Source organism: Podarcis muralis, chromosome 1, assembly GCF_964188315.1.
Source record: "Podarcis muralis chromosome 1, rPodMur119.hap1.1, whole genome shotgun sequence".
Lineage (NCBI taxonomy): Eukaryota > Metazoa > Chordata > Lepidosauria > Squamata > Lacertidae > Podarcis > Podarcis muralis.
In genome coordinates this window covers 35,178,511-35,193,350 of record NC_135655.1, presented here as the reverse complement: position 1 = coordinate 35,193,350, position 14,840 = coordinate 35,178,511, and the positions used below count along the sequence as shown (strand labels likewise).

Genomic DNA, 14,840 nt, shown 5'->3' with positions numbered 1-14,840 from the left:
CACACACACACACACACACACACACACACCATAAAACAAGCCAGCCCTAGGATTAGCCATATCCCAAGGCAAAGCAAGTTGGTCACCCCAGGCAGCTAATTTGGGGTGTCAGAAAAGAGCAGCAAATTGTTATGTTTTTATTCTTCTTATGAAGTGTTTGCAACTAAATAGTTGTACTAGTGCAAGGATTAGCGCTGGCACGATAGGATTTCCCCTTCCCCGTGTGACCTCTGTGCCATCCCCAAAACTACTGCAGAGGGTTGGGGAAAACCCAGGATAGACTGGGGTTGCATGGTAGGAGTGGGGAGAAATTTGTCCTTAGTGTTGCACCACATCCAGCATTAAATTTTTACTGCTAGGAAGAGGCATTTTCTGCTTCAGCTGTCAGAATAATTTACCTAGTCTTGTGATACTATGCACCTCAATTGGGGGGGGGATGCCATTTGAGGCAGCAAAAATCTGTCGGGGTGACCCTGCTCAGTCCCTTCAAAGCGCAACAGTGTCCCTGACCCTGAGTAAATATGTTTTCTTTCTATCATATAAATAATAGCTTCTACTCAGTACTATGGGGAAAATATTAAGTTCTATACTTAATAGGGGATGCAACCTGTTTTCCTCCCAGACCTGGAAAGCTCAGGCCTTCCCAGAGGCCATGGAGTGGGTGCAATGTGTTTCTCCACTACTGAGTTATGGCTCCTTCTTGCAATGCCCAGAGGTCCCTTGCAGTATGCAAGCCTCTTTCTTCACCCATTTCTTGTTGTAGTGGTCAATGTATTATGAGTCTGAGATCACCTCTCCTCAGAGATCACGCCAAACCCACCTCCTCCCTCACCGATCACCCCAAATCAGCTTTCTTTCCTTGGCCCCAGCAGGTGGACTGCAAATGAGAAGGTTGAGATGAGCTTTGCAAGCCTTCCTGCTCTCCCCATGTTGCCACTGCCACTGGGAGCCACAGAAGGAGGGCTGTGTTTTTTTTCTCCCGTCTCTCACAGCAAGCGGCAGCCCCTGACCCTCCTTTGGTTCTGTCCATTTCTCCTGTTTGTCCATCTGGAGAATGCCATCTTGGAAGCCCTGCTTAGGTTGTGGAACTCCCTCCTGAGAGAAGCTAATCTTGTCCCCTCTCTCCTGGCTTTCAGCCAAATGGCAAACAATTCCTTTCTTAGGAAAGCCTTTGACTCTTAATTACCTTTCATTATATTGTTTTGTTTCGCAGTTGGTTTTACTGTGAATGTTTTCTGCTGGTGGTTTTTAATGATGATGTTTTATGTTTTATTTTGTTTCAAACAATTGCATATAAGATATTTTCTGCATTTGGTTTTTCTCTCTATCTATTTTGCATTTCCTTTTATTGCTATCCCTGTAGGAAAGGCAGAGCAAAATGTGCCTTTGTCAGCCTTGTGCCCCCAAATATTGCGGGACTCCACAACATACACCATCCCTATCAGGGATCTGCAATGATAGGAGGTGTAGTCCAACAAATCTGAGTACTCGATATTGAATAATACTGTGTTTATTCCAACCAACCAACCAGCTCCTGGATTCTCCCTCTTTCTCACATTCTAGTGTGATCAAGAAATAGAACCAAGAGCCATTATATGCAGATGATGACGCGGGTCTGTGCTGGGGGGGGGTGTCACTTGGGGGTCATAGGCCCTTATTGGATTCTCTCAGACAAAAGCTAAGATTGAAATAAGTGCACAGCTAGTTCTTCATAGACTTGTAGAGTTGGAAGGGACCCTGAGGATCATCTAGTCCAACCCAATGCAGTGCAGGAATATGCCACTGTCCCTTATTGGGATTGGCAGAATCAGTACCATGTTGTAACCAACTTTGGTTTGATTTTCTCAGACAGCAACTGAGCCCTCCCTATCCACAGTATCACTTAGCAAACCATTTGTTAATCTCAGAGCACTTCCAAAGCGAGATTCTTATATGAAATGAGATCTATGGGCCAAAATGCTTTCCACAATCTGGTGCCCTCTTGACGTTTTCAACCAGTGCTTTTTTCAAGAGATATTCAAAGCATACGTGGGTGCAGAATGCTGCAGCGAGGCTCCTCATGGGGTCTCTGCCATGGGACCATATTCATCCAGTGCTTTTCCAGCTGCACTGGCTCCCGGTGGAGTACAGGGTCAGGTTCAAGGTGCTGGTTTTGGCCTTTAAAGCCCTTCACGGCCTAGGACCCTCGTACCTACAGGACCACCTCTCCCGGTATGCCCTATGGAGGACCTTAAGATCCATAAATAGCAACATCCTAGAGGTCCCAGGCCCGAAGGAAGTCAGATTAGCCTCAACCAGAGCCAGGGCCTTTTCAACACTGGCTCCGGCCTGGTGGAACGCTCTGTCTCATGAGACCAGGGCACTGCAGGATCTGATTTCTTTCTGCAGGGCCTGTAAGACAGAGTTGTTCCGCCTGGCCTTCAGCTTGGAATCAATTTGATTCCCTCCCCCTCTTCTTTTTTCCTGTGATGGAACTCCTATTTGGGGACTTGCCTGGCTTTTTTCTGGCCCATGTAGGACCAGTCTGGAAAGTTAGCCTTGGTGAAGACTTGATGTTTTCATCCCCAAAATAGTTTTTTATTTGAGTTTCCATTGAAATGAGGCTGTATTTTAATGTTTTAATGTTGTATTTTAATCTTGTTTTTAAGTTGTATTTCAATCAATGTGTTTTTATATTGGGTGTTAGCCGCCCTGAGCCCGGTCTTGGCAGGGAGGGTGGGGTATAAATAATAATAATAATAATTATTATTATTATTATTATTATTATTATTATTATTATTATTATGCAGTACCAGAACCTCTTTTGTTGTTGTTAAAAAGTGTGGCACTTACTGTAAGAACTTCACAGTGAGTACCAGCACCTATTTTTCTGGAAAAAAAGCAGTGTTTTCAACAATGTCTTCCATCAGACCAAGCCAGCACAGCCACAGGGTTGATGGAATTTGTAGTCCAAAATATCTAGAGGGCTACAAGGTTGGGAAATACCACGCTAAAGTCTCTCTTTGAATTCCAGCCAAGGAAACAGATTGCAAATGGAAAGTTTATTAGGGGGCATGGCAAAATCTGCTTTACTCCAAATACTGGGCTTTCAAGGGACTGGAGAACATTCAGGTCCTGCCCCAAAGGTGCCCCTCCCTGCACTCATTTTCTTTCTTTGGTGCAAGTGAACAGTTGCCATTTTCTCCCTGGCATGATTTGAAAGGGAGAAGCTAAACTGATGCATCCAAGGACATTGTTGAAGCAGATTGTTGATGCAGGTAGGAGACCCTCACCAGCCCATGTCTATGACAATGACTAATATTTTGTTAGCCTAGTGTTAAAGATCACTTAGGAGCCATATCAATATACAGTATTAACAGAAGAGATTGCCACCGTCTTTAAGCATCTTGCTTTTTCAGATTACATGCTAATTGACTCTTTTTTTCTTTTTCAATAGCTAACTCAACTTTTTTCAATTCTCATTTTAGAGGTACAGTGTAGAAATGTCAATCAGACACCCCAAAAAGATGGAATTGCTGAGTAAAGTTGAAGCTTTGAAGAGAAGTGGTGTTTTACTACCCAGCGATCTCCTTGAAAAAGTGGATTCAATTAATGAAAAATGGGAACTGCTTGGGGTATTTGCATTTTTATTACTGTTCGTGGGTTGTGTGTACTTTTTGTGTCTTGAAGTATGCTGTCTGCCTGATTTCTAATTTGAAGCACAAATATCTCTTTCATTCAATTCACTACATACATTTCAAACAAGCCACTCATGCTATTACAAAAAAAAATACACACATAGTATTTTCCCTTGTCTGTTGATTTTTTTATTCCTGCCTTGTCTCTTGTCTGACTTTAATAATTTTAGTTCTTTAATGCAGAAAAAAATGTAAGTAAAATATGCCATGTATTATGGGTATGCACCAAGTCAACTCTAATACAGTATATCTGATATACACTGACTGTCATGCTTGAGTGAATGTTAATAGAATTTATTCTGAAGGTACATGTTAGAGACATCTACTCTTTAACTATTTACTATACCCTTAAGATGAAAAGTGGGGATGTCACTACATATTTCAGGTCACACTGATGGCTGAAAAACAAATATGCAAATTTAGTACAAATCTGAAGTCCTGGATCTGAGTAAGAATGCAGTCTGGGTAAGTTTCATTCTGCTGTATTCAGCTCGTATTTGACAAAAGCAACAAAATAAGTTTCCCATAATTCATTTCATGCTATGATGAGTTCAGTCTCAGCCAAACATGAGATACAAGAATCTGGGAAAAGATGCAGTATAGTGATTCTCTTACCCAGACACCAATAATGCATGATGCAAGAAGCATTGTTGTGCATTAGATTATTTCGACTATCCATTTGTTTTCTTAATTGTTTTCATTCATAATCAAAGGTGCCAAAATTGCTTAAATAATAATTGAGTGAAATAATAAGAAGAATGTGATATTTTAAACAATAAACAATAATGAATCCTGCATAAATAATAAATAATAATAATTCAGGCATAAGGAGTATTTTTAATAGAGGTAATAGATTAGCACACTGTAAAAAGATTGCAACATGTGTCCCTCCAGCTGTTGATGAATTCAGCTCCCATCAACTGAGCCAACATGGCCAATGATCAGGAATGAGTTGTAGTCATAGTGCAACAACAACCGAAGGGCCATAGGTTCCCCATTCCTTCCTTAGTCTAAATATGTGATTCTTAGAAAAATGCCTTGATTCAGAGAGGGTAATGCATGCACAGAAGCGGACTTCCAGCTTCCGCACATATACCCTCAAAAGGAACTGTGTGCACAGAAGCCCTTTCCATTTCAAAAGTGGTTTGCCATGTGACATGGGAGGTGGCTGGTTCCTGAAAGTCTGAGTTCATCCACACTTGCCAGCAAAATGTCGACTTTTGTTGCTTAGTGCAGTGGCAGACCTTGGGGTCTCACTTGGCACCCAGTGCGACGGCAAAATTCAGCACCCCATCACCCTTTGCCTTCCATTCTACATCGTACTTGCGGCAACCCCAAGGTTCCAAGCCCAGTGCGATCAAACTAGCTGTGTTGCCCTAATTCTGCCTGTGTTTAGTGGGCCCTTGCCTTGTGCATTTTCTATTTTTAAAAAATATTTTATTAAACAAACATTATATACAAAAGCCAAACAAAAAACAAACTAATCTTACATTAGATACTTCTAGACTTAAGATCATTATTACAGTATACATAATCAAATTGTCAAAAAATCTGGAATAGATGTATGTTATATAAAGAAAATAAAGAGAGAGAGAGAAAGAAAAAGAAAACAAAAAATGCACAATAACCAAACTGAAAAATTAACATTTTATATTTTTTAACTTGGAGCCCTCTTCACAAAACCCATGTTTCTTTGCCCGCTCTTGGGTTGTGCTTTGTCTGATTTTTCTGAGAGTGTCTGCCTTGCTCTGCCCTCTGTGCTTCCCGGGGCTCTCAGAGAAGCTACTGTATAGCTAAGAGGGGTTGCTAAGGATGCTCTAGGCCAGGGGTCAGCTAGGTTTACCTCACCTGGGCCAGTTCACTCCAGTGGAGATCCCTCTGTTGGCTGGATTGCGTGTGCGTGTTAGCGCGTGCGCCTGTGATTTCCAGTGTCTGCGCATGTGCAGACGCAATTTTTGGTGCCGTGGGAGCTAGTCCCCGCGCCAGTTTAACGCAGCGTGGGGGGACTCGCCGAGTGGGCAGCTTGGTTCGGGGGTAGCTCATGGGCTGGTTAAATGACCCCTGTGGGCCACTTGTAGGTTGCCTAACCCTCCTCTAGGCTTCCAGGACTTGTTGCCGCCTCATCTCTTCTTGTTGTTAGCAGAGGTTGCTAAAGGTGCTCTGAGCTTAGTCCTTCCTTCTCCCTTCCCGCTTCATTCCCTGCAGATGCCAGGTCCTTTTACTTTTTACAGGACAGGTTTTGTGATTATGCAGAGATGTCATACAATCAGAAGCTAGGTGTGAACTTTCTCTCCCCCCTCCCCACAACAGGGATATTTGGGGAATGAGAGGAAAACCCCATGTCCAAGCCAGGGCAATATCAACCAGAAATGTGCAGTTCAACAGTCCGTAATGAAAAACTGCCAGGGGATGGGGTGGAGAGAAAGGAGAAGCGAAGAGACCGCCCCCTGCCCGCAGACCCGTGTAAACTTTGAAGAATGCTGTTCACGAGCCCTTCCAAAATAGGTTTATCAAGAGGGCTAAATTTCTCTTCAGATTTTCTGTGCCTCTAGCCAGATCAGATTTCCACAAGAAACCTATGGCAAAGCCAGAGGCCAGTATAAGAAGCTCTCAGACATGGGGGAATTAATTGGTGCACAAGCCATTAAAAATACAGGCCAAGTGAAAGTATGGCAGTGCCCTCAGGCTCAAATCCCCCTAGGCATATGGAATCATCTCTTTTGGTATCTTGTCGAGTGTTTGATCAACTTAACTTCAAGCACAATGCTAAACTTCTGCATACTGTTGTATCGTAGATGATCAGCTGGATGACCAACTAATCAACATTTCTTCATCACCCAGTAATCAGATTTTTTAAACATAAATAAAACATTACCCTGACATTTAAAATGGATTTCAAAGGCCCTTTCTTTTTTTGCATGTTAAGATCAAGATGCAATTCTATATCACTTTCTCAAATTAATTTCTGCATTTAGCCAAAAGTTGTTTTTTCCCTCTTAAATGAAATTTCATGTATAATAAGAAGTTTCTGATTGAGTTTTCTTTAATTTAATTTACAAAACTCTGCAGAAACTAACAACACTAGGCATACTGTTTTAATTGGCATGATTACATTTTAATTGGCATGGAAAAAAATTTAAGACAAGGATTTTAACTTCTAACAATGGTAAAATAGAGAGATATGGTTTTTAATATTACTTTCATCTAAGGTGAACAGTGTGGAATGGAAATACATTAGAATGAAATGTCAGTGGTGCGTACAGTTTAATCTGTGAAATTTTGTCCCCTGTGCTGAATATTACTCTGTCTCAATTGCATATTAAACAACCCTATCAAGGCAGGCATTGGCATCTGCTGTGCTGACACAAATTGTGAATTAAATGAAATTGATGTCCTCTGTCGTATATTTATGAAGACGGACCATTCTCTGAAGTATTCTGTTTATGAAGAATTTATGATTGCAAACTGTTCCAGAACAAAAAAGTGGCAATAAATTCTTTTTTGTGACCCTACCCTCCAAGGGCATTGATTTCACCTCCTGCTGCTACTTTTGTTACAGCATAAAAACAATAGCTAAAGCTGGATTCCACTGAGAGCCTTCAAATTATCAATATTTGAACCATCAAAATAGAAGGGTGTTGCCAAGAATATGTTGTTTTCCTCTGTTATGATCTACCCAACACACTGTTTACACAATGCTTTAGAATAGATGAGTATCTGTTGATTTAATTCAGTGTGTGTTTCAAAGCTTATTTTAAGGCTGTAAATTATCAACACACTTAGTCCACAGCCATCCCACTGACTTGAACGGAGCTAATCCTAACCCTGCCATCCTTTAGAGATGTATTGATTAATGCAGCCAGATAAGAATCTGCCTCCTTGGCAGACGTAGGTCCTGTTCCAAAGTAATTGCTCGCACAGCCCCAACACGTAACAGTCATAACCTCTTCCCTCTGTAGGCAAAACAAAACAAAGGAAAACTGACCCTTTACCTCATATTCCAGCTATTATCTAAGCTAGCTCCAAGTCCAGCTAAAGGCAAGCAATTTTATCTGCAAAATAAATAACAAATTTATTACAGTAAGCAAAGAAAAAAATAGTCAGGTGCATAAAATCTGCACCAGACTTCACTTACTCACAACACACACCAAAAAAATCTGTGCCAGACTCTGCTTTGCATATGCAATGACAGCAAAGATGAAAGTTTTCTTTTGTAACATCGTTGTCTTGACACAGCTGTTTTAAAATGATCCAGGCCACAGTTAGCCAGCTTTGGCACAAGGTGAGTGCCAGCTGTACTCTACTTTGCTACACTCCCATGTCCTCCATCTCAACATCATAAACCAGGGGATCTGTGGATAGTATGAGGAGATACCTGCAAAATACTGTATCTAATGTGGGACTAAGTAATCATTCCATTAGCGCAAGGATTTCCACTTGTGCGACAGGACTTCCCCCTCCTCCCCCAACCTTTAGGAGCAGATTTGAGGAGGGTGCAACTTGTGTGCAGGAGGAGGAAGAGGAGAGGAGGAAGGCCTGGCTGTCCAAGTGAGAAACATGGCATTAATGAAACAGTTGCTTAGGGCTGCGTTGGCAACAAACCTACATCCATATGAGAATACAGTTGTACCTTGGAAGTCGAACGGAATCCTTCTGGAAGTCCGTTTGACTTCCAAAACATTCGGAAACCAAATTGCAGCTTCTGATTGGCTGCAGGAAGCTCCTGCAGCCAGTCAGAAGCTGCGGAAGCCCCGTCGGACGTTCAGGTTCCGAAAGAACGTTTGCAAACTAGAACAATCACTTCTGCGTTTGCGGCATTTGGGAGCCGAAATGTCCAAGTTCCAGGGCGTTTGACAACCAATGCGACTGTAATAGCATTTCAACTCAATCCAAAATTGCCAGTAACTACCGAAGACTCCAGTGATTCTATATGTGCAGAACTAAACTACACATTATACTGCAACTACATAAAATATTAACCCAATGGCAACTTCTCAGTTCCAAAGTGCCCTACAGAAGGAAAGGACTCCTCTCCCAAAAATTCCTTCTCCCACCTGCTCATATCCCCACCAATTACATCAAACTCAGATTAATGCCGAGTGAACCAAGTGAAGTCATCGTCACTAAACAATTTGCAACGTCTTGTTTATATGTGCTGCTAAGAAATTATCGGTTTAAACAGCCCAAATCCAACCATGTCTACTCAGAAATAAATCCTATTGAATTCAATAGTCTTAGTCCCAGGGGGGTTAGGATTGCAGTCTTAGATACAAAATGCTTTTGCAGGGACAGCACTTGTGTGGTTTCCCAATTTTAGCCTGTTGTTCCCTAGTGCTACAGCCACCTACAGCACATCCCACACCACTTTGGAAGGTCTTCCAGCCCTTGGGAGTGGCTGTTCAGGGGTGACAGGGATCTGCAGTGGGAAGGAGAAAGCAGGAATTCTATGCTGATCCAAGCCAAAGAATCTTACAATCTGTCGGACAAATCCAAATGAAGTCTTTTGTCATATATTAAGATAGCAGAGCATAGGTTGCAATGACCATTTGACCACACAAATGCACCCTATATGGTGCAGAATTCTTGCTAAAACTTGGTCAGGCTAATATTCCTGACCAAACCACCTTTGAGTGAGAGTACGCATCCCATGTTAATTTAGTTCTCTCTATGGACTCATACAACTGGATTATCAAGAGGTTATATATGTTAGCTAAGGGGTTGCCTGTGTCCACCCAGAATAAGTAAGATGCTTAAGCTACAATTCTATACCTGTTTTCTTGTAAACACCACTAGACATGCATAGGATTGCACTGTAAATAACATACAAAAGCAATTGTAATATTGGTTACATAGAGTTAATGATATAGATGGTCAGGTATCAGGTGTGTATGCTTTGGAACGTAAGATTAATCCACGGTTTCTTTCTCTGTTGCATTAGAAAACCCTGGGAGAGAAGATGCAAGACACAATGGTAGGACACAGTGGGCTAGGCGCACGTGACCTGCTTTCGCCTGAAAGCGGAAGCCTGGTAAGGCAGCTGGAGGTCAGGATCAAAGAGCTGAAAGGGTGGCTGAGAGATACTGAGCTTTTTATCTTCAATTCCTGTCTGAGGCAAGAAAGCGAAGGAACAATGAATGCTGAGAAACAACTGCAATACTTTAAGGTAATAAAACACACACACAACACAACACCACAGCATTGATACTAGGGCTGCTTTTCTAGAGTAAACTAAAATATTAAGCAAGTGTATGTCTTATGCCCATGTGCCATGCACACATTTCTTTCCATTTGTAGCCATGTTAGTCTGTGTTGCAGCAAAAACAACAAAGAATTCTGGGGCACTGTAAAGACTTCCGGCACATTTGTATGGAGACGCTGCTTTTTTCAATCGTAGAACTTAATTTTACGGATAAATCTTTCTGTACATAAGCATTTACAAGGATCGGAATAATTCCAGCCTTACGTCTTAACTCCTTATAACTGTCTCATTGTATTCATTGCTGAATTCCGTATACAACATCCAGCTTAATGAAGACTCATTGTGTGATTTTAGGAACTAAAGTCATGAATTACTGTTGCATAAGTTTAGCATACATAAGAGGGAAATGGGGGAGGGAGCAAGCAGCTTTGTGTTCCTATGCTTTGTGCTATGGCAACACCTTTGCTCTAATATTTTGATACAGTCATGTCCTCTTTTTGAGCTGTCAGATCTAGCAAGCAAGCGCTCTGAGATGTCCCTTTGCGATATGAGTCGAGTTGCCCCGTTAACTGTTGCTGCTCAGACAATGCTTCCTTTACCATAGTCAATATGCCAGTGTGGATAGAGCTACAGTAGCCAATCTGGATCTTGATTACAACTGTGGATGATACATAGAATCATAGAATCATAGAATCATAGAATCATAGAGTTGGAAGAGACCACAAGGGCCATCGAGTCCAACCCCCTGCCAAGCAGGAAACACCATCAGAGCACTCCTGACATATGGTTGTCAAGCCTCTGCTTAAAGACCTCCAAAGAAGGAGACTCCACCACACTCCTTGGCAGCAAATTCCACTGTCGAACAGCTCTTACTGTCAGGAAGTTCTTCCTAATGTTTAGGTGGAATCTTCTTTCTTGTAGTTTGGATCCATTGCTCCGTGTCCGCTTCTCTGGAGCAGCAGAAAACAGCCTTTCTCCCTCCTCTATGTGACATCCTTTTATATATTTGAACATGGCTATCATATCACCCCTTAACCTCCTCTTCTCCAGGCTAAACATGCCCAGCTCCCTTAGCCGTTCCTCATAAGGCATCGTTTCCAGGCCTTTGACCATTTTGGTTGCCCTCCTCTGGACACGTTCCAGTTTGTCAGTGTCCTTCTTGAACTGTGGTGCCCAGAACTGGACACAGTACTCCAGGTGAGGTCTGACCAGAGCAGAATACAGTGGCACTATTACTTCCCTTGATCTAGATGCTATACTCCTATTGATGAGGCCCAGAATTGCATTGGCTTTTTTAGCTGCCGCGTCACATTGTTGGCTCATGTCAAGTTTGTGGTCAACCAAGACTCCTAGATCCTTTTCACATGTACTGCTCTCAAGCCAGGTGTCCCCCATCTTGTATTTGTGCCTCTCATTTTTTTTGCCCAAGTGCAATACTTTACATTTCTCCCTGTTAAAATTCATCTTGTTTGTTTTGGCCCAGTTCTCTAATCTGTCAAGGTCGTTTTGAAGTGTGATCCTGTCCTCTGGGGTGTTAGCCACCCCTCCCAGTTTGGTGTCATCTGCAAATTTGATCAGGATGCCCTTGAGTCCATCATCCAAGTCGTTGATAAAGATGTTGAATAAGACCGGGCCCAAGACAGAACCCTGTGGCACCCCACTAGTCACTCTTCTCCAGGATGAAGAGGAACCATTGATGAGCACCCTTTGGGTTCGGTCAGTCAGCCAGTTACAAATCCACTGAGTGGTAGCATAGTCAAGACCGCATTTTACCAGCTTCTTTACAAGAATATCATGGGGCACCTTGTCAAATGCCTTGCTGAAATCAAGGTAGGCTACATCCACTGCGTTCCCTTCATCTACCAGGCTTGTAATTCTGTCAAAAAACGAGATCAGGTTAGTCTGACATGACTTATTTTTCAGAAATCCATGCTGACTATTGGTGATCACAGCATTCCTTTCTAGGTGCTCACAGACTGTTTGCTTAATGATCTGCTCCAGAATCTTCCCTGGTATTGATGTCAGACTGACTGGGCGGTAATTATTTGGGTCCTCTCTTTTCCCCTTTTTGAAAATAGGGACAACATTTGCCCTCCTCCAGTCTGCCGGGACTTCGCCTGTTCTCCAGGAATTCTCAAAGATGACTGCCAGTGGTTCTGAGATTACATCTGCCAGTTCTTTTAATACTCTTGGATGCAGTTCATCTGGCCCTGGAGACTTGAATACATCTAGACTAGCCAAGTATTCTTGTACTATCTCCTTAGTTATTCTGGGTTGTGTTTCCTCTGCTGAATCATTTGCTCCAAATTCTTCAGGTCGGGCATTGTTTTCTTTATCGGAGAAGACTGAGGCAAAGAAAGCATTGAGGAGTTCAGCCCTTTCTGTGTCCCCTGTTTGCATTTCACCATCTTCTCCTCTGAGTGACCCCACGGTTTCTTTGTTCTTCCTTTTGCTACGAACATACCCATAAAAGCCTTTTTTGTTGCTTTTAACCTCTCTAGCAAGCCTGAGTTCATTTTGTGCTTTAGCTTTTCTGACTTTGTGTCTACACGTGCTGGCTATTTGTTTGAATTCCTCTTTGGTGGTTTCCCCCCTTTTCCATTTTTTGTACACATCCTTTTTTAATCTTAACTCAGTTAAAAGTTCTTTAGATAGCCACCCTGGCTTCTTTAGGCACCTTCCATGTTTCCGTCTCATTGGTATTGCCTGAAGTTGTGCTTTTACTATCTCCCTCTTAACAAACTCCCAGCCATCTTGAACTCCCTTTCCTTTTAGTATTACTGTCCATGGGATCTCACCCAGCACTTCCCTAAGCTTTATGAAGTCGGCTTTCTTAAAGTCAAGAAATTGAGTCCTAGTATGCTTGGCTGCTCCTTTCCGCTGTATAGTAAACTTCAGGAGAGCATGATCACTCGCGCCTAATGATCCTTCCACTTCTACCCCACTAACCAGGTCATCAACATTGGTTAGGACCAGATCTAAAATGGCTGTTCCTCTTGTTGCTTCTCCCACTTTCTGGACAATGAAGTTGTCTGCAAGGGCAGTGAGGAATCTGTTTGACCTTATGCTCTTGGCTGAGTTTGACATCCAACAAATATCAGGGTAATTGAAGTCCCCCATTACTACTATCTCCCTTCCTTTTGCATGCTTGGCCATCTGTTCCAGGAAGGCATCATCTATGTCCTCCGTTTGGCTTGGGGATCTATAGTAAACTCCCACAATGAGGTCACTGTTATTCTTCTCTCCCTTAATTTTCACCCAAATGCTCTCACTTTGGCTTTGAGGTTCTAAATCTTGGATCTCTTCACAGGTATACACATCCCTGACATATAACGCCACTCCTCCTCCTTTCTTGTCTGGTCTGTTTCTTTGAAATAGATTGTATCCCTCCATTATTACATTCCAATCGTGGGATTTATCCCACCAGGTTTCAGTGATTCCTATTATGTCATATTTAGTTTGCTGTACCAGGAGCTCAAGCTCATCTTGTTTATTTCCCATGCTTTGTGCATTAGTGTACAGACACTGAAGTCCATTAATCATTCCCCCGTGTCTCTTATTTAAGGATTTTTTCCTCCCACCACTAGGTCTGCATGCTCTTTGCTCCATTCGGTCTATGACATTTGGATGATCATCTTCATCAATTGATAGACTCCTACCTTCAGGAGCACTGTCTCCCTCCCCCACATTAGTCAGTTTAAAGCCCTCCTGATGAGGTTTCTGAGATTTTTTGCAAAAACATTCCTCCCAACCGTTGTGAGGTGCAGCCCATCGCTTGCCAGAAGTCCATCTTCAAGAAACTGCATTCCGTGATCTAAGAATCCAAACCGTTCCTGTTTACACCATTTGCGAAGCCAGTTGTTCACTTCCACTATTTTTCCCTCTCTCCCTGGGCCACGTCGTTCAACTGGGAGGACAGATGAGATGACAATTTGTGCATTTAATTGCTTCAATTTCCTGCCCAGAGCCTCGTAATCTCTTTTGATCTTCTGGAGGCTATTGCTTGCAGTGTCATTGGTTCCCACATGAACCAAGAGGAAGGGGTATTTGTCAGTGGGTTTTATGATTCCTTGCAGTCGTTCAGTTACATCTTGGATCTTAGCCCCGGGGAGACAGCACACTTCCCGAGACATCTTGTCAGGCCCACAGATCACTGCTTCTGTTCCCCTCAGTAGGGAATCCCCTATCACCACCACACGCCTCCTCTTAGGTCTGGTCGGGGTTCTTCTGTGAGCTGTCGGTTCCAAGGTCGCCTGGACATTCCCAGAGGACTGCCTTTGCTCCTCGTCTTCATATACCTGATCGACTGTAATGAGGGAGAGATCCTCAAATGGAGTCTGCTCTTCGTCTTCCATGGTAGGGGAAAGGACCTCAAAGCGATTGCGTATTTCTAAACAATCAGAGCGAACCCTGGGCCTCCTACTTCTTTGAGTCACGTTTCTCCATATATCTGGCTCCTGTGTTGGTGAACTAGCTACCTTCTCAGGGGAGTTCCCTGTCTCTTCCTTGGTGGAGACGGTGTGCTCTGTTGCTTCCAAGAAGAGTTCCAGGTCTCTAATTCTTTGGAGCGTAGCTACACGTTCCTCCAGTTGCTGGACTTTGTCTTTTAAGAGGGCAATCAACATGCAATTGCTGCAGGTAAAGCTGCCTGCAACCTTTGGCAAGATGGCAAACATTGCGCAGGAACCACAGGCGACTGCAGCTGTTCCCTCACCCTCCATCTTGGGAACGTGTCGTTGGGGGTGACTACAGTGGTCCTCTATCATAAAAAGTGTGGAGACAGGACAAATAAATCCCCCCCAAAAAACCTAGGTCTCCCCCAACAAATGTTTGAGACTAGCTCCCCTAATGATACCTAACATTAGTCATACTCATAGTCATAGTAGAACTACTGACATCAATTAAGTCTGCTAATTTCAGTGGGTGTACTCTGAGTATGACTTGGATCAAATCCCCCAATATGC

At 42.9% G+C, this 14,840-nt stretch overlaps 1 protein-coding gene across 5 annotated transcripts in view; it reads left to right on the top strand.

The window, feature by feature from the left end:
- AKAP6 (A-kinase anchoring protein 6) overlaps positions 1-14,840 on the top strand; it is a 251,727-nt gene that overhangs the window by 198,217 nt on the left and 38,670 nt on the right. For all 5 annotated transcript variants that reach the window (XM_028721043.2, XM_028721039.2, XM_077926121.1 and 2 more), the window contains exons 10-11: positions 3,468-3,614; positions 9,616-9,840. In XM_028721043.2, the coding sequence (XP_028576876.2) occupies positions 3,468-3,614; positions 9,616-9,840 (372 nt within the window). The remainder of the gene's footprint in view (positions 1-3,467; positions 3,615-9,615; positions 9,841-14,840) is intronic.